This window comes from Lampetra planeri, chromosome 6, assembly GCF_965212315.1.
Source record: "Lampetra planeri chromosome 6, kcLamPlan1.2.h2, whole genome shotgun sequence".
NCBI lineage: Eukaryota > Metazoa > Chordata > Hyperoartia > Petromyzontiformes > Petromyzontidae > Lampetra > Lampetra planeri.
In genome coordinates, this window is record NC_136112.1 from 14755219 (window position 1) to 14775355 (window position 20137).

General features: G+C 47.0%; 1 protein-coding gene across 1 annotated transcript; it reads left to right on the forward strand.

The window, feature by feature from the left end:
* The first annotated feature begins 1733 nt into the window (after positions 1-1733).
* Positions 1734-19861, forward strand: LOC144719592 (enoyl-[acyl-carrier-protein] reductase, mitochondrial-like). Its single transcript, XM_078595669.1, has 11 exons — positions 1734-1783; positions 4140-4278; positions 4934-5031; positions 6165-6296; positions 7393-7536; positions 8044-8146; positions 9490-9592; positions 11380-11453; positions 12433-12493; positions 17427-17499; positions 19044-19861. The coding sequence occupies exons 1-11, from the start codon at positions 1774-1776 to the stop codon at positions 19205-19207; spliced, it is 1101 nt and encodes a 366-aa protein (XP_078451795.1). The 5' UTR covers positions 1734-1773; the 3' UTR covers positions 19208-19861.
* Positions 19862-20137: the final 276 nt, after the last annotated feature.

The following is a 20137-nucleotide window of genomic DNA, read 5'->3' on the forward strand; positions in this document are numbered from 1 at the left end:
GAATCCATATTTTATATCTCCATATTTTTTACAAATATTTAACCAATGAAAAGCATTAAAAGAGCTTGGAAATTATTTTGGGGAAAAAACAGGTTTTCTTTAGTTTCCTGAAAAGTAACAGTTTTGGACATACAAGGGTTCCGTCCGACAGCGATGTTTGTTCCCACCAATCGCTGCACAAGTTAAGGATACGTATGATGACGTAAGCACGTTAGTGCGAGCCCTCCCGGAACTCATAGAGAATGCATTGCAGTGCCTGCAGTTCGAAAAATAAACATCTTTGAATGTAAGTCTATGGGAACACTCTGGGCGATTCTCAGCCAGAGTGAAATCGCCCAAAAAGAGGCGCTACTCCACAGAACGTGACATGACGCTGATTGGACTATATCCAGAGGCACAGTGACGGCTAGCATAACTCTGTGGTTGAATGAGATTGTGAATGTGATTGAAAAAGTCCCTTTCACACTTTGGTGGTGCGTCGCCCAATCTCCCTAATGAAGAAACCGCCCCTGGACGCAAACTCCAAATATACAGGCGTCATGGTCAGGATCGAACCCAACGACCTCCTGTATACTGGGCGAGGGAGTTAACATCTCGGCGCCCACATAATCTCCCCGTTTCTCCCTCTCACCATCGCTCTTCTGACCCCCATCTGTCCCTTTCTCGTCTCAATCTCTCTTGCCTCTCACTAACCCTGCATCCCACTGCTCGTCGCTTGCCCTCGCTATCCTCTTTCCGTTTTGCTCTCTTTCCTATCCATTTGACGCCCCTTCTTTCTCATGTTCGTTCCTCTCCGATTCCTCATCCCTCTAATGCCCTCCCTCATCTCCCTCTACCCCCCCCCCCCTACTTCCCACCTCAACCAATTCCTCAACAGTGAACTTCACCGCTGAATCACGACCTAATCCTCCCGTCTGGTTTCGTGCTATCACTATCCTAGAATGATAATAAAAATATAATCTGAAAGTAGACTTCCTATTTAAAGCTTTCGTGACTGCAGGGATTCATCTTCTTGGTTCTTTCGCTGTCGCCTCGACAGACCTGGTTTTCACCTGAAGACGGTTGCTTGCGTTGTGGCCGAAACGTCGTGAGAATTATTTTATTATGTTTTATTTTTATTATTTTATTACTTCCCTTTTACGTGACTTTACCGAAAGAACCAAGAAAAGTAGACTTCCTGTGTAAGAATAAAATGTTAGTGTTTCCGTTCCTTGGTGTTCCCTTTAAGTTTCTTGAGTATCTGCCTCAGTTTCTAAAAGGTTTTTTTTCAAGAGGAGTCTAACTGATTATAACTCTTTGTGGTTGAAATGTATAAATACATTACTCTTACATAAGCTAATAGCTCAGTGGGTTTTACCTACTAAGTAAAACAAAGTTTTATTTGCATATTTTGAAGGTGATTTGTTTACCTTTGATATACTTTGCACTACTGTCGTGTTTTTGTATTGTTGTTACGTTTTGAACCCGTGACCCTACTGGAAATCTGGGAATAACGAGCTTTATAGCTCATCGGGATTCCTCCAGGAATAAATAAATATTCCCATTCTGCCTCTGAGTCGTTCTCTATCTACGAGAGTCAGAGAATAACTTTTGCCGGGCGGCTCGTTACAAATTTACATTTTAATAATCGTTTTCATGTATTTATGATGCCATTATGGTGACAACACCGCTCCAACCTCGCGCGTTGCAGTTCATGAACGCACCCCGTATGTGACGAATGTGGGTGGAGTTGTAGTGCGCGAACGCTCCCTCGTGGCAACACGCGTGTTCCGCATGGCGCTCCGTGAGTTGCATGTGTCCACAGTGGTGCTGAGTGCGGACAGGGGTTGGTGGTTCGTGGTTGTTCTTGCAGTGCATGGGTTGGGCGGTCGGTCGGTGCGGGTTAGTGAATGCGGGTTCGGATATCACCATACCTGTCAACCCATACGGTCTATCCATAATACAGGTTTTTTTGGGGTTTACTCGTGTTCTTGTACAGGGAAATTGAGTTTTCAGGTTCATACGAAGTCCAACCCGTTTCAATCCGGGCAACAAACGTTTTGTCTATTTGTGTTTCTCCCGTGTGATGGGACTTTGTAGGATGAACGTTGAGATTGATAAGGGTACGGGGTGACCAATAAGGTTTGAATTGGTCTGTAATAAGGTAGGGCACTGATAAGGGACTGATACGTATCACTCGCCACAGATGTTGGCCCTGGTGCAAACCGAAATCTTGGTGACCGGATTCATTGCGAAGTGCGCTCACCACTGCGCCACCGCTCCATCCATTGCACCAGCTTGCTTCATGTGCCTTACCCGTGTGCCACGCGTTACACACGGCTCACCGATATGTCAGTTACAAGGTGGAGCCTCTACTGGACATGTGATAAAAGAGCTTTACAGCTCATCGGATTCCTCCAGTGTAAAATGTACATTCTGATTCTGTGTATCTCTTTCACATCGCGTATATAACTCAAGGATGACTTCGGTGTAAATCAAAATATCCGGAGCTGCGCGTGAGGGTGACCCGCGACTTCCGCCACCCACAACAGCGCCCCCACGTGGCCCCCACAATGAATCGTCGTCATTATGATGTTTACAATCCCAGAAGCCCAGGCAGATTTGTGCCTGCATATTTATTGTACAGGTGAGACCACCTCAATGCATTAAATGGAAGGAACCGGAAATACAGGGAGACCTAACAGAGAACGGCTTGACATTCGAGATTATTGCCAGAAAGATGCGCACTACTTTGACCATATTGGCACAAGACAGAGGAAAGTGGAAACAAATGACGAAATGTGCAGTGGACCTACGGGGCTATGTGCCCATGGAGCTTGGTGGTGTTGACAATTGGACTTCTTTATCACGGTTGTTCACACAGTAAACGTTACTAGATTTGTCGTGAGAACACTTTCTTTTTTTATTGCTAAGAAAACTCAAAAAGTTTCTGAACTAGCAACACAATTGCATCGTTGGCAGCACTGCCTGGAATGCGTCCAAATGTTTTGGAATTCCATACGCCCAAGTATGCTTGAGCATGCATATTGATTAGACAGGTGACCCAACCAATGCCAACTTAGGTGGTCTAGGCTTGCGGGTCTATGTGGTGAACAGCAGAGGGGAGTGCAGAAACAATACACTTGTTGTACTATAGTACAATGCGATGTCTATGCTCCCCGTGTTCTCCAGCCCACATTGACAAGCAGTGGTCAAATAACCCCCACGTTCACAGAGCAGTGTGCAAACCACCGAACCACTGCTCCCCCAACATAGTTGTTCCGTTTACATGTCTATTGTCAATCTACTACTGGAGGTGATTTGACCATACTTCACGATTAACACGGTTGGCTACGTACAGTGAGAAAGAAGTTCAACATACAAACTTAAACACACCACTACTATCCAGTACACTATACACGACACTGCTACATACTACACTGCGAAATACTACACTATTATACACTACACTACTATACACTACACTACTATACAGTATACACTGTACTCCATTGGGAACTAATTTCTTTCGAATATATTTTTGTGTTTAGTTTGTTGTCCTTCCTCTGCAGCTCCGATTTGCGCGGTTCGCTATGTATGGTGCGAAATAAGTTTTACACACAAACAACAATACACTACCACGGTAGTTATACTGGTCGGAACCACCTGGTTTCACCAGCCCACAGGGGATTATTGTGTCCGTCCGTCGTGCATCCAAAAATGGGAGGGGTGGGGCTGGGTGGAGAGGGGAGGGTGGGGAGGGGCTGGGTGGGGAGAGGATGGTGGGGAGGGGCTGGGTGGGGAGGCTGGGTGGGGGGTGGGAGGGGTGGGGCTGGGTGGGGAGGGGCTGATCACTCCATGGTGCCCTTATAAAACTCAACGTTTAACCTACTCACACCGGCTTGTGCCCGCCCTCACAGTCGGCCATATTTGCGGAATACACCACGCCGCCGTTGACCCTGGCCATTGACCGAGCAACCCAACGTTCCTACCAGCTCCCTCCGCAGGAATGTGTTTCTTGTAATGGACTGCTGTACTTAAGTACAGCACAATTACGGATTGTGCTGCGCTGCCATCTGCTGCCCACTTAAAATGACCATGTAAATGACCTAGACTGTATGTGCGTGTAACCCACGTGCGTGTGTTGGCACCCTTGCTAGGTGGAGCCATCCGCCTATGGGTGAGGCAGGCTGCCCCTCGTGCCCCGGGGCCGCTCTGTCCGAGCGGCCACCCCCGTGGGGCCTGCACGGCCTCCTGCCTGGTCTACGCCACTCACGGGGAGCCACAGCACGTGCTCCGGTATGGCCCTTCAGATTGACTCTCGGTCCGTCTCGTTGCGTGTCATCGCCGCTTGAGAGGACAGCCACCGTTCGATTGAGCTGTGACATTGGCTTGTGTGTAGGAGCTCGATGGTTTGTTGCATCGCGAGACCGTGAGCAATTCCAATGGCTTTGGGGGGACCTTAATTCGGTAGTGGATAGATCTTGGCTATTTGTTTGATCCAGCGGTAGATAACTAAACGATACGGTTTTTATTTGATCAGGTAAGGCCCACTGAGCTATATAGCTCTTTTTCAGAAGTGACCTGGCCACAAATGATAGCCCAATGAAGTGGCTTATCATGTGGAAATGTATAGGAGCCGAATACTCTTAAGCAAATATTTATTAAATATGGGGGGGAAAACCTAAGGAAACCGGAAAAAAATCCATATGACCACATTGAGAGAGAACACGCAAACTCCAAGTATACAGGTGTCAGGATCGAGATCGAACCCACAACCTCGTGCATACCAGGCGAGGGAGTTAACATCTCGCCACCGCGGGCAGCTAAATCTCCAGATTCATACCCAGGGTCTCAGCAGTGCTCCGACATTCCCCTTATGAGTCGCCCGTGCATCACCTGGCCACCCTACACGTCCTGTCCTCACGCTGCCCGCTGTGTTCGCTTGTGCCAGGTTAGAGGAGCGGACGCTGCCCCCGGTCGGCGAGGGAGAGGTACGGGTTCGGATGCTCGCGGCTCCCATCAACCCGGGCGACATCAACATGGTGCAGGGTGAGCAGCGGCAGCGGCGGCGGCTGCTGCTGCTAGAGCAGTCGACAAAGTCCCGCGTTACGCAAAACGTGACTTCCAGGAGCAAAGCGCAGACTTGTCGTGGGTTTGTGGATTTGATCCTGACCCTGACGATGCATGTATATTAGGAGTTTGCATGTTCTGCGCGTGGTCGTGTGGATTCTTCTCTGGGTCCTCCAGTTTTTCCCTTCACATTTGAGCAACACGATAGGTCAACTCGATAACAATTTTAACACACAAAGAGTCGAGCACTCTGCAAAGGCATCAATCAGCTGGATGTTTGGTGCGCCATTTATCTGTATATGAATTTTTTTACACTTTGCTTAAAAGTGTAAAGACAGTGCGGAGCGATAGTGGGACAGTATAGTTCCCCGGGACCATGGTTACTAATGGACGTGCTAATGGTGATTGATGAGACAAACGTTGACAGGGTCACGTGAGGGGCAGCACGGGATCCAATGGCGGGGGAAGTGTAATTATGGCGGTGATTGACAAGAGCAGGTGCGGCGTGGATGATTCGAAAATAGGGGCGTGGCCGGACTGGGCGAGGCTTAAGTGCCGGCAAGAGCTGGAAACGGGTCGTCTCCATCGTCTGCGAGTTGTCTTGAGACTAGAAGCTATGTTGTCTCTGAATACAGTTGTCTAACTACCCCAGTGTACAGAGTCACTCGCCAGTGTCACTCGCAGTTACTCGTTGAGTTGTCAGTTGACTTTATTCATAATAAATATACAGAAGATAAGACGGTGTCTCTGAGAGCTATATTACAAAAGTATAAAATGACATCTGATTTTTCTTTTAACGATTTTAAATCAGTTATCTATTCATTCGTGGGATGGAGCAGTGGCACAGTGGTTAGCGCACTACACCATAATCTCAGTGACTTGCATTTGATTCCTGGCCATGACCAGTGTGGTGAAGTATGGTCAAACAACCTGACGACTAACATGGTGTTAGCAGGCCTTCGTCCATCAATGAATTGACACACAATTGGAAATTAACTTGATAATCAGATGAGTAATCTTTCACTGTGGTTGATGTCACTCTAGCCATGAGTTTTACTGTGTGTTTCAGTAAGTTTAAGAAAGGCTTGTTGTGGTGCGTTTGTATCGGACAGGTAAATACGTGGTACAGCCGCCCCTGCCTGCAGTGGGGGGGAATGAGGGTGTGGGGCAGGTGGAGGAAGTTGGGTCAAAGGTCACGACCCTAAAACTGGGCGACTGGGTCCTGCCATCTGACTCTGGCTTCGGTGAGTACGAGTCGACTGGGCGTCATTTCACCGCACGATTTACGGCACCAATGAAATAACAGACACGGCCATGCTCATAATAAATACGAGGGAAAATTGAACTGGTTTGTTAGTGGTACGCGTGATGAAATTCAACAGGGAACATTCACTCCATTCGTTGTTTAAGCTCAGTTTTTAGTGCCGCCTGTTACCAAATAACCCATATTGTGCCCGATGTCGGATCCCTAAAGCTAAGAAGGTTGAGCCTGGATAGTGCTTAACTGCATGACCACCCATGCATGACAGCTTGTTATAGGCTGATGTGGGGCTACGTGGTGGGCAAAAGAGAGAAGTGCAGCATAATCTATCGTGCTGTATTTCTATGCCCCCATATTTATGTATCCCTCACAAGCCAGCCAACATGCTGTGGGGAAACCCTCATCCAGCAGTGGCTCGACAAAGAGCCGTACATATCTGGCAAATACATGTCCCTCATGGTAAATTAATTAGTTTTCATGTAACATTTAGAGTAGATCCATCTGCAAAATCCTGTTGTCTGCTGGTGCCAGTAGGTCCACAATTTGTCCTGTTATAACCATACAAATATATCAGTGGCAGGGTGGGTGGCAAGTATTTTCCCCTACTGTGTGGATCGGAGGTCATTTTATCGCATCTCAGGTAGTTCTGTGGTATCCACTTCCACAGGCCGTTCTCTAACACAAATTGGCGCAGTGCTCTGCGAGAGTTATGAATGGATTCTTTGTCTCATGGCACGACAACAATACCACAATCGGGATAACATTTGGGGGGCAAGGTGGCGCGATGTTCACTCCCTCACATGGTAGTTAAATCGTGGGTTCGATCCCGACCCCGACGCTTGTATATTTGGAGTTTGCATGTTCTCCCTGTGGTCGTGTGGATTTTGCGCACATCCAATTAGTACGGCCGGCTACGTACGGTGTGAAAGAAGTTCAACATACATACAAATGGCAAAAACCCAATGCTGAAGTGCCGCCATCATGGTCGTCAGAACGTCGAGGGTTTATTTGATCGACAAGTGGGTGCCACTGGCTTTTCCGTCCTGTCCGTGCGTCCGTGGCGGTGACGCTCGTCAAAGGCACATGGAGGACGAGGGCCGTGTGCCCGGAGGCTGCCCTCCTGCGCGTGCCGCCCGAGCTGCCCCTGCTGAGCGCCGCCACCATCGGCATGAACCCGGCGAGCGCCTACCGCATGCTCCACGACTTTACGATGCTGAGCCCAGGCAAGGCCGGCACTGCCATGTCTGCCATACTTTGGCCACACAAGCCACGCGCGCCCGCTCGTGATTGCAAGGATTTTAACCCCCACCTCTCCCCGCCCCTTCTACGATTCGACGAATCATCACGATTCAAGGGATTCTATTTGTGGACCGTATTCGTGTTTGGCACTGCAGTGCATTTAGTTTGTCGTTAGTTGAACACGTATGCTTTCGTGACCAATATTATTCATAAAGGTTTTTTGGGGTGGATCGCCTAAATATGAATGTGCCATTTAACCCGCCACCACCCGACACAGCTAATTAGTAAGGTTTGCCACGTAAACAAAACGTGCCAATTAGTTACCAGTTCAGCACACCGCTTGTGTGTTGGAGAGTAAACCCACAACATTTACAATTTGAGTACGCCGTTTCGTCAGCAATTACAACCAGCATCATCAGGAAGACAGACGGAGTTGTGAAGAAATCCTCCTGCTTGGTTTTGACTGCTTGTCGATCTGGCACTCCACGCAGGTGACACGGTCATACAGAACGGAGCGAACAGCGCAGTGGGCCAGGCCGTCATCCAGATCGCGGCGTCCCTGGGGCTCGTGAGCATCAACATCATCCGAGACAGGTGCCCACGCACACCCGTGTCCTCCGCACACAGTGCAATGTTGGCACTGTCCGCCCACCATTACAGCAGTGTTTTAGGCCCGTCTTAATCGTCGACCGAAATCTATTCGTACTTGGCATGAAACGGTCCGTGGTTAAAAATAACAATATATACTCACACAATACATTTTCACCTTAAGATGTTAGACTCTCATGACCAATATTATTCATATTAAAGTTTTTATTAATTTTATTGTTGTTATCATGAAAACATATTCACATTTCCTTCTCTCCACGTAAAATATTTGTATTATTTCTTACGCATCCCATCAGCCACATGGCCTTCTGGGAGTGTATAATTTTAGCAGCATTGCTTCACAACCAAAGAAACTCTAGACTGGTTTTTACATTCGGTGTATGCGTGTATGTACAAAGGAGTGGCTCAAGAAGAAACACATTAAGGTCCTGGAGTGGCCTAGCCAGTCTCCAGACCTTAATGCCATAGAAAATCTGTGGAGGGAGCTGAAGGTTCGAGTTGCCAAATGTCAGCCTCGAAACCTTAATGAGTTGGAGAAGATCTGCAAAGAGGAGTGGGACAAAATCCCTCCTGAGATGTGTGCAAACCTGGTGGCCAACTACAAGAAACGTCTGACCTCTGTGATTGCCAACAAGGGTTTTGCCACCAAGTACTAAGTCATGTTTTGTAGAGGGGTCAAATACTTATTTCCCTCATTACAATGCAAATCAATTTATAACATTTTTGACATGCGTTTTTCTGGATTTTGTTGTTGTTATTTTGCCTCTCACTGTTCAAATAAACCTACCAATAAAATTATAGACTGATAATTTCTTTGTCAGTGGGCAAACGTACAAAATCAGCAGGGGATCAAATACTTTTTTCCCTCACTGTATGTTGACCTCTTTCGCTCCGTATGTAGCCAACCGTGCTAATCGAAGGTGTGGGATGATGGATTGAGTCAACCTATAACCAAGATTTGAACTCATGTCACCCAGGGCTGGGGAACCTGTGGCCTGCTGGTTTGATATAGCCCGTGACTTCATGTCACACAGCTCGTGGCCACATTAGGCCTGCCACTTCTAAATGGCCCGGGAACAATATATTTATCCATCGCCGTGAGCAATCGAACTCCACTGTTGCTGCTTTGGAACTCCGACCCGGCATCACTGTGCTAGTGAGAAGAGAGCAGGCACAGATTTCGCACAAGCGTCGTAAGGGTGAGCCATAGCTATCTTTCTTATTATCGTTGGACAACGCTGAGGCACGTGTTAACGTGTCCCCCCCTCCCGAAGTTATTTGAAAGTCCAATTTTGACCGAAATCTGTGTGCTGCGTTTGTTGTTTCAGGCCGGAGCTGCCCAAGCTGGTGGCAAAGCTGAAGGCCCTGGGCGGAGACTTTGTGTTCAGTGAGGTGGAGCTTCGAAGGCCAGACGTCAGGGAGGTGCTGAAGGTGCTGTTGTTTGGTTCAAAACGTTCGCCAATAACACCGTGGCCTTCAAATGGAAAAAATCTATAATAGTCAATGTTTCGGGCAACGACCCTTATTCATAGCACAACATTATAGAGTCCAGAGAGATATAATGGTGAAGGTTTGGAGACTGTACTTTACACCATGGGGCCTGATGAGAATTGAGACAAAAAAGTGGTCTCCAATGCTGATTCACCTTCTCCGGCCTCTCTGTTTGCTATTAAGAAGGGCTATTGCCCGAAATGGTGACTATTATATATTTTTCCTTTTTAGACCACAGTTTTATTGACAAATGTGATTTAAATTTTTTATTATTATTTGCGGTCGTGGATAAACGCCAATACAGCATCACCGAATATGTTTTTTGGAATGTGGAATTTGGTATCCTTTATTTAACCTGGAGATTAAATGAACCCATGGAGACACATGAAGCAGCATCGCCTCTCTCGCAAGGGCGGCCTGGTTCACATCAGGAACAGCTGAGGAGCACACTTACTTTAAAGCATTTAAATGTATCGAACGTAGACTAAATTTGACGATAAATCAAGATATTACAACATGCATGAGGCAAAGATAAAAGGTAACCTTGCACTATAAATAAAAATACTATTAATTTTATTTATAAAACTTTACGAGAGGAAGTGACTACATTAGACAAGTTGAGGTAATGGAGAAATGTACGTAGAATATGATCAAGTGTTAACAAACTGGCTGAGGCAGTCATGAAACATTCAAACAGTCACTCGAAACATTTACAAACGTTTACATTAAGCGGCTTCACCAGTTTTTCTTCGAACTCGGCTATGGTCTAGGATAAAATGTAGACGCAGCTGGCGGGGCCAAGTGCTTTTGTTAATGCAGTTTGCACAGATGAATAGTGTGCTTTCCCACCATCCCAGCAAAAGAAATAACAACAGTCCTTCACCTGTGGAAGCTGAGAAAATCAATGCACACAAGGGAATAATACTCATAGGTGTGTGCAGATGGGTTAATGAATATACTTGCTGTACTTTCATCGCCTGGCCACCTTACGACCCAGCAGGTTGGGAAGTTTCATAAATCTGCACTGTCCACCAGTCCACAGCTCTGGGTCACACGCATGGGCCTTCCTGCATAAACTAAACTTAACAATTTTTTTATTTTACCGGGTAATGCCCATTGAGCTATACAGCTCTTTTTCACCTGGCTACAAATTATAGCTCAACAAAGCGGCTTATCACGTGGACATTTATATCAAATACTTTAAAAGCATGTTGATTGTAAATGTGGAGGGAAAAACCGGAGGACCCAGAGAAAATTCTACACGACCACGGGGAAAACGTGCATACTTCAAATATACAGGGATCAGGGTCGGGATAGAACTCACAACCTCCTGAATACCAGGCAAAGTAGTTAACATCTCGCCACCGTGGCGCATAGCAAGTAGATGTGTTTCATTTTTGTTTGTATTATTACTGTTGGACCAGCGTTTAATGCTCTTCCATAGTTGCATTCAGAAGATGGTGGTGGGCCTTCTTTTTGAGCTGCTACATCCCTCTTTGTCAATCTGCTGCTGGATGAGGGCCTCCCCACGCATGCATAAACACAGGTGTTATGCGTGTAGACTGACACGGCAACATGGGCAGCAGAGGCAGGAGTGCAGACAACAAATCCCTTGTACTGCACTATGCTCCCACTCGTGTGCCCTGCTCGTAAACATACGCAATTGTGTTAATCGTCGGTTGTATTCACTTTACAAGACACTCATGCTGATTTTTGTTTCCGAGCAGAAGCTTTGCAAGCCACGACTGGCATTGAACTGCGTGGGAGGAAAGAGTTCCACGGAACTCCTTCGCAACCTCGAGTGAGTGCAGGTGGCTCAGAGCGAGTTCACTTTTTTTTTACAATAGCTGTGAACGTTTTTACATTCAGACCTTTCTTTGCGTCCAATGAAAGCATTTGCATCAGTTCTGTCATTCCAATCAGCTTATACGTTCGTGAATGCTAAGCCAGCACGTAATGTTAAGAATTAGAATTACTCTTCTGAAAAGATGTTGAAGGATTGTTCTAAATATAATAGGAATCGTCGTCAATGTTGATGCGTAGCAAAGTTCATTCACTCGAATTTTACTGATTGCTACATGAAGCGGCAGCCAGTCAGGGTTGGAGTGGTACAAAGGGGGCAACTTTGGCAAATTTCAATCAGCCGTCATAGATTAAATGTTGCTCGTGGAATGCGGTGAGAGATTAATAGCAGAAAAGAGGGAATTTCCATGGCTGTATGATCATAACAAGTTGAGGACACAAGGAAATAAAATAATTCCTTGGACGTTGTCAATGTCAAACTTGTGAGTTCATTGGAAGTTTGTTGGAGGGGAATAGAAGGTGTTTGAGGCCTGGGCCTAGTCAATTTATCGGCAATGTTTATATTTTTAATGAGTCAAACTGTTAAAACATTTGTGTGACCTATATTTGTATTATAATTCATCGTGATAATTTGACGTATTGCTCTTAAATAAATGTGTTTCTGTGTTGTTGCAGCTTCATAACATTTACGTAAAATGTGTTTATAATCTCTGCGGGGGACCTTGAAATGAAAGTGACGTCATGTGTGTTTCAGTTTGGGCCGAGCGTAGGCCTAAACTAGGCCCAGGCTAGAGAGGATATAGACACCACGTGGTCTACCACGGGATCCCAACATGTTTCGAAGCCCTACTGCAGTGGTGCAAACTTGTTTTACGTAACGTAAGGCACGTGCCGTTCACTAACCGTGCGTAAACCCAACCTAAGTCTGATCGGTAGACATATATTCGACCCCCCAACTGTGCTATTTGAACCCACAGGCGGCACGGAACTATGGTGACCTACGGCGGAATGTCGATGCAGCCCGTCATCATCCCCACGGCAAGAGCACCGCCCTCGCGTATCACCAGCAGCATTCTTGCATGCAACTTGGCCAAGTCCTAGTAGACTAACTCAGTGGCAGTTGACGGACACAATCAATGGGGAATACCTACAGTACCACCTAACATGAGGATGGCACCCATATGCACCCTCTATGTAAGATTACATGAGATGCGCACCTCTGAATAGCACGGCTGGCTACTTAGTGCGAAAGAAGTTCAACATACATACGTGAGAGCACACCATGTAGATCAGGTGTTGACTGTATAAAAGCTGAGAGGTCTAGCAGAAGGAAGGTAGTAATGGCGAGGTGTGGTGGCATCAGCGGCACTGGCTATGATGATGACCTCTTGACCTTTATCGGTAGAATTACTCGTCAATTTTGACGTGATCGCTGAATCATTTTATCAAGGAATCGAATGACAATCTCAGCGAAGCAAGCGGCAAAACGTATCTCCGTGTGGATGACGTGTCATTCCTCCGATTATGCGTGTAAGAATACATCATGAAAGCGAATGACAAGGTGTGGTGGCATCGGCTGCACACTGGCAATGATGACTTGTTGAACTTTAGAAACACGCGTTTTAGACTATTTGGCTGCTATAAACGTCCACATGATAAGCCACTTCGTTGAGCTATCATTTGTGGCCAAATCGCTTCCGAATAAGAGCTATATAGCTCAGTGGTAAAATCAAAATAGTTCAAATAGTAGTTAACTTGAATGCCTTCCCAGCCATCCCAAGTAACTACCTCTCAATGGGGGGGGAGGGGGCACATTGGTAGATCATTAGCGTTCATAATAGCTTGGCGGTGATGGCTATGCATGCCTGTAATCCAACACTAGTAGGCGAGGATTGGTGGAACGCAAACATGATGTTTGCGTTCAGTAGAAGGCATTACAACACGTCCATCAGTATGGAGATACGGGTGTCGCCCCCTCGTCCACGTGTGTTTTTTCTCTGGGTGCTCCAGTTTCCTCCCACTTGTATAAACACTTATCAATTGACAGAAAACATCTTAAAAATAAAAGCGAATACAGGACCCTCCTGAAAAAGTCCAAATCAACATCACTTTCCTGGAAAATAATGATTATTTACGAGGGCATCAACCCCCTAGACTCCCGATAATATTGCCACTGCTGACGTGGTTACATTTCTGTCTCATTTCCTTGCACCATCGATATGCAATGATGGTCCTGGCGGTGTTGGTTGCGTGCGCGCTCTTCGTCTGTCCTCGTCAATCTCCCAGTGGTGCCTGCGATGATTGAGAGCTGGGGCCCCAGGCCGCAAGTAGCGTGCAGGAGAAGGGTACAGCGCCGTGGGCTAGGTGGCCGGGCCTATCGCGAAAGCAGTAGTAATGCCACAGTAACCCTGTGTCGCTGTCCTGCTCGACCTAACACTAAACCGTGTTAGTTTAACACATTCCTGCGGAGGGAGCTGGTAGGAACGTTGGGTTGCTCGGTCAATGGCCAGGGTCAACGGCGGCGTGGTGTATTCCGCAAATATGCCCGACTGTGAGGGCGGGCACAAGCCGGCGTGAGTAGGTTAAACGTTGAGTTTTATAAGGGCACCACGGGGTGACCAGCCCCTCCCCACCCAGCCCCACCCTCCCCACCCTCCCCACCCAGCCCCTCCCCACCCTCCCCTCCCCACCCAGCCCCACCCTCCCCACCCAGCCCCTCCCTCCCCACCCAGCCCCTCCCTGCACGATGGACGGACGGACGGATACAATAATCCCCTGTGGGCTGGTGTAACCAGGAGGTTCCTACCAGTATAAAGTACAGGTATCCCCTCGATTTACGAACGTTCGGTTTACGAAATTTCGCGTTAACTCAATTGACAAATTACAAACACTTGTTGATCAACGAAATCGAATATCCGCAGGAACGAAATTTCACACGGCATGCACTATGACGTCATCTACACAAGAAGCACCCTGGGGTCACGGTATCCCCTCAGTGTAACAGTAACACCTCCACATCACCTTTCCAGCCATTCCAGCATGCAGATCTTTTGGCAAGTTGCCTGAAGAGGTTAATTATTTTTAGTTTGAAATTCATTATTGTTCCACCGTTTTAATATTTATGTTCTTTATTAGCACTGGGGCTAACTAAGCCGGGAAAACACTTCATTGACAAGCAAATATGGTGGTGGAACGAAGAAGTTCAGCTAGCAGTGAAAGAGAAGAAGCTAGCTTTCAAGAAGTGGCGCCAAACGCTCGCAGATCTGGATTACCAACAATACAGAAACTGCAAATCGGCAGCGAAGCGAGTAGTTGCAGCGGTGAAATTAGCTCAATACGACCAACTGTATGTCGAACTGGACACCCCAGAAGGTGCCAATAAGATCTATCGACTGGCAGAGGCACGCCATCGTTCGACTCAGGATATTGGTCAGGTCAAATGCATAAAGGATGAGAATCACAGCGCTCTCAGAGACCCGCCCGCCATCCTTCAACGCTGGAGCGACTACTTCTCTGGAATCTGCAACCAGGAATTTCCCCACCCACCGATTATTAGCGCTGAACACGTCCTCGGTCCGGTTTCACCTATCACCATCACCGAAGTGGAACAAGCTATCAGGAGAATGAAGAATGGGAAAGCGACTGGCCCGGACGATATCCCTGCTGAGGCCTGGAAGATCCTTGGCAGGCAGGGTGCTGCCCTCCTTACCCAGCTCTTCAACACCATCACGAGCACCAGTGAGGTCCCAGAAGCCTGGTCGACCAGCACGACGGTTCCAATTTGGAAGGGTAAAGGGGACGTGGCAGAATGCTCGAATTACAGGCCAATCCGGCTCCTGTGTCATGCGATGAAGATCTTTGAGCGAGTTTTGGACACGAGGATTAGAAACATCATCACCCTATCACCCAACCAATGCGGCTTCATCAAAGGATGTGGCACTACGGACGCCATATTCGCGGCGAGGCTCCTGCTGGAGAGGCACAGAGAGAAGAACCAAGCTGTGCACGTGTCGTTCCTCGACCTTGAAAAGGCATTTGACAGGGTCCCCCACGACCTCATCTGGCACTCGCTTCGATCCCATGGAGTCCCTCAAACCTACGTGCATTGGGTGCAACTCCTATACAAGAACGTCACCAGTGCAGTCAGGTGTGCAGTGGGCATATCACCGCCATTTCCCATCAGCGTTGGAGTGCACCAAGGATCGGCCCTGTCACCACTCCTGTTTATCATGTGCATGGACACGATCACTGCCGACCTGCACACGCCCCTTCCATGGTCAATTCTCTACGCGGATGACGTCCTCCTCTCAGATGAAGAGAGAGGAGAAGTGGAAAGACAAACGCGCCTGTGGAAGGAACGTTTGGACGAAAACGGGATGAGGTTCAACATCAAAAAGACGGAGTATATGGAGTGTGGCCCCCAAACCGACGGCACCATCAGTGTTGACGGAGAAGATCTGAAGAAAGTGACGGACTTTAAGTACCTGGGCTCCACCATCAGCTCAGATGGTAGCATCACGACTGATGTGAGGTCACGAGTCAATGCGGCGTGGATGAAATGGAGGCAAGTCACCGGAGTCCTCTGTGATCGGAAAATTCCGGATAGGCTGAAGGGAAAAATATACAAGACCATCGTCCGACCGGTGGCACTCTATGGATCCGAGTGCTGGCCAGCCACAACTGTACACGAACAAGCTCTCCACACCATGGAGATGAGGATGCTCAGATGGAGCCTCGGGCTCACTCGATGGGATTGTGTCAGGAACGAAGACGTTCGGAAGCGACTTGGTGTGGCCCCCATTGCGGACAAGATGCTTGAGGCAAGGCTTCGGTGGTACGGCCACGTGATGCGAAGTGAAGAGTCATCAGTGGCCAAGACTGCCTTGCGTATTGAGCCAGAGGGCCGCCGTCCACGCAGGCGTCCGAAGAAGCGATGGATGGACCGAATAAAGGAAGACATGAAGACGGTCAACGCATCCCCTGAAGATGCCCTGGACCGAGCCAAATGGAGAAGACAATGCCGAAAAGCGGACCCTGCGCCACAGCGGGAACAACGCTAGGAAGAAGAAGAAGTTCTTTATTATTCTTTTTGGTTCGTGAAAAGTGACATGGTGTATGGTTTTAGGTTGGGAGTCGAGTAGGAATGAATGACTGTCCAAAACACATCCCTAATTTTTTGTATGAAATGAATGGGAAAAGCTATTGTGATTGGCGAACATTCGTTTTACGTGCGTTTTTAAAAGAACGCATCCTTTTCGTAAATTGAGGGATACCTGTACATAGCAAATTGCATGAACTACATTCCTATACATCACAGGCTAACCAACTGTATATTCAACTTCGTATTACAACAAAACATGTTTCTGACCATACCACCCCACCACTGATAACTAGAATCGTGCTTTCCTACAGCACACCCTCACTCAAGACCACATGGGGTGTAGAGAATATTACACTACCACACCGCTACACGAAACCGCACCACTTCTACATATTACCTCCGATTTTGTATTACATATTCTTAGGTTTTTTCGGTAAAGTCACGTAGGTAAAACATTACAATTAATAAACGTCGTGATTTTTATTTTATTTTACTTTTATTAATTTTAATGTTTTACCTACGTGACTTTACCGAAAAAACCTAAGAATATGAATCCTTGCAGTCACGAAAGCTTCAAATCTAGAATTTGTATTACATATTACTCCGCAGCTCCGATTAGAATGGTTGGCTACGTATGGTGCGAAAGAAGTTCAATATACGTACGTAGCCTTTTGTGAATTTTCACAAATAAGAGGAGCTGACTGGCAAATACATCTTAGCTCTTCACATTATCAAGGATATGAGGGATTGAATTTGCAAAGAGGATGACAACTCCTGTTGAGTAACTCTGAAGGGGCTTCCTCTGACCTCACTGCAGATAGAAGAAGTTCCTCTGTAACTCCCGTTTTCTTTTGTTGTTTTGGTCTACAGAGCGCGCTCATCTTCAATGACATCAAGATTGTGGGGTTCTCGGTGACTCGATGGAAGAGGCATCATTCTCATGGTGAGGCGAATGAGAGGAAGGTGATCCGAGGGTGGCGTCGCGTTATTACCGTACGCGTGCCAAAAGTTGACACACAAGCCACTTTAATCCTTGGGTGGCGGTGAGGCTGGGCATGTTGTCACAGTTCTATCTCGCTTGGTAGTCACCGTTGACCATGAACATTGTGTGTTTGTGTGTGAAATTCCCAACCACAAGAACAGGCAGTGGTACTTTGCACATTCATCATTGGGAGTTTTGGGTGCTATGTCTGCTGTGGACAGTATGGTCCCACACACTGCTATAAAATCCAACAACCCGAGTTAAATTTCTTACCACGGCTAATACCAGTGGCAAGTGATGTTTGAACCAGTCATGGGCATGCTCTTTTATCAACCTGCACTGACCAGCGTGGTTAAGTAGGGTGAAACAACCCCCATAACCGGCACTACGTAGGAAGGCCTTTACCCAGGAGGGGCTGTAACCTATTGCTGGTCTTTATCTCCTCTATGGATGGAGATTCTCCTGCCACTAGTTTTCTCATAGTTAAATAATTTCTTTAAACTTGCAAAACCATAAAAAGCTCGTCGTAAAATGGAGTCAAATAGAAGAGTCACCATAGACTATTGATCAAATTTAGTTAATGTTTTATATCAGTCTCGAGTTACGTTTGTGTCCAGACACGCAGAGCAACATTGAATACGTTTAGACCACAAGCCATCGTGGGAACTCATACTGTGCTTTGCATGCACTGGGTCAGTGTTGTTTTTCACTGACACTGCTGAGTCGGTGGTGTAAATTCCATGATCCCCATGGTGGGGAACCATTCCATTCCTAGAGACGACCATTGCTAACGTCTCATAAAGTAGTTTCTCGATAGACCCTGGATGATTGATTGCTGGAGTCAACCCCCAACCTCTTCCAGTTGTGAATCGAGCATGCTAACCAAATTAGCACGGTTGGCTATGTACAGTGTGAAAGTGGTTCAACATACGTACAATAAAAATCTGAGCATAGCAATGATAGATTGTGTTTTAAAGAGACAGCGCAGTGTGTGCGAGAAATACCGGAATAAATTCAGGGGTGCTGTGCTCTGATATATTTGTTTTATTAGTAAATCCTGTTATTTCCATGAAGACCATTAGAGCACCCCCCACCAAAAAAAAAATATCTGCCAACGCTGTTTTGAGCATATGCTGTGATTGAATGGTATGTGCAATATTAACCCTTCCCATTTCGATGACGTATGTGTTTGAAATTGCAAGAAAAACTGATGACGTACACGAACGTCATCGGAACGGAAGTAAAAGGCCATGCGGGAGGGCGTGTGGCAGAGTTTGGTGCCAGCTATCATAGAGCACGGTGACCGTGTCACTTTGGTTCTCTGCGGCGAGTACAATGTCTTTAATAACAGCAGCGCTACGCCTCTCTAAATAAAATTAATGCTAACCGCTTGCGCATACCGAGATTCAGTGGTGAACGGGACACCCACCCTGCAAACTTGCAGACGTCTCGAAACGGGAAAAGGTTAAGAGGCGGGTGGTGATGATGCTTATGCGTGTGGTCAGATGGCTCGGCTTACAAGCGAATGCTGACCGAGCTGTGCAGCCTGGCTCGCTCGGGGAAGCTGACCGCCCCGGCGTGTGCTGAGGTTCCGTTCCGGGATTTCCGAGCAGCACTGGAAGCGGCGGCAAAACCATTCGCTTCGGAAAAGCAGGTCCTCGTGATGTGACGTCCCACTGGTGCTGACTTGCTCGACGGCGGTTTTCTCGTCGATTCGTGGGCGCTCGTCAAACGCGGGCAGTCTGGTGGTGTGACACCGGAAGTTATAGGAGGTAACTAAAATATATAAATCCACTTTTTATTGTATTCATCCACCAGCCTTGCCTCCATGGTGCTGGTTTACTGCCATGCACCAGTGCCATTTACTTTTAATTTTACCAGCTAAGGCCCACTGAGACATATTGCTATTTTTCAGAAGCGACCCGGCCACAAATTGATATCTCAACGAAATGGCAAACGTCTGTGGCTTGTCGTGTTCCTAGAAGAGCAATGCATAACTAAAAGGGTATTTCCAGTGCCGTCAGGTCAGATGCGTTCCGTTCCTTAGCTGCCACTCCGTCATTTTTCTTGACCAACGGCCATCATCCCTTGTAGCAACGTGTCCTGTCCAAACACACTTTTAACAGTTTAAATTGTGTCAGTAACCGATGCCCTCCATTCCTTCTAAACATGCATTAATTTATGCTTCTTTGCACGCTATTATACATTGGCAGCATTTTGGATGTTATTGTTACTTTCATGTTTATATGAATTGGCTCCTATGTTTGTTTTGTGCTTGTGATGAACTTGTGTATGATGGAAACTAATAAAGCTTTGAATTCGTTATGTTGTTCAGCTTTTAAAAAATACTCCAACCTCCACTTTGTACCACTTCATTTCCGGTTCACCTTCAATTGTCGTCTCCCTATGACCAAATCACCCGGGATGCAACCAGTCTCATCAGATTTTGAGCATGGATAGTGCCTGGTTGGTGACCACCATAAGTAATCGATGTTATAGGCAGAAGGAATACGTAGCAGGCAGCAGGGAACGGTGCAGAAAAATGTGATTTGGAGCTTTCGTGACTGCAGGAATTACTCTTTGATTATTTTGGTAAAGT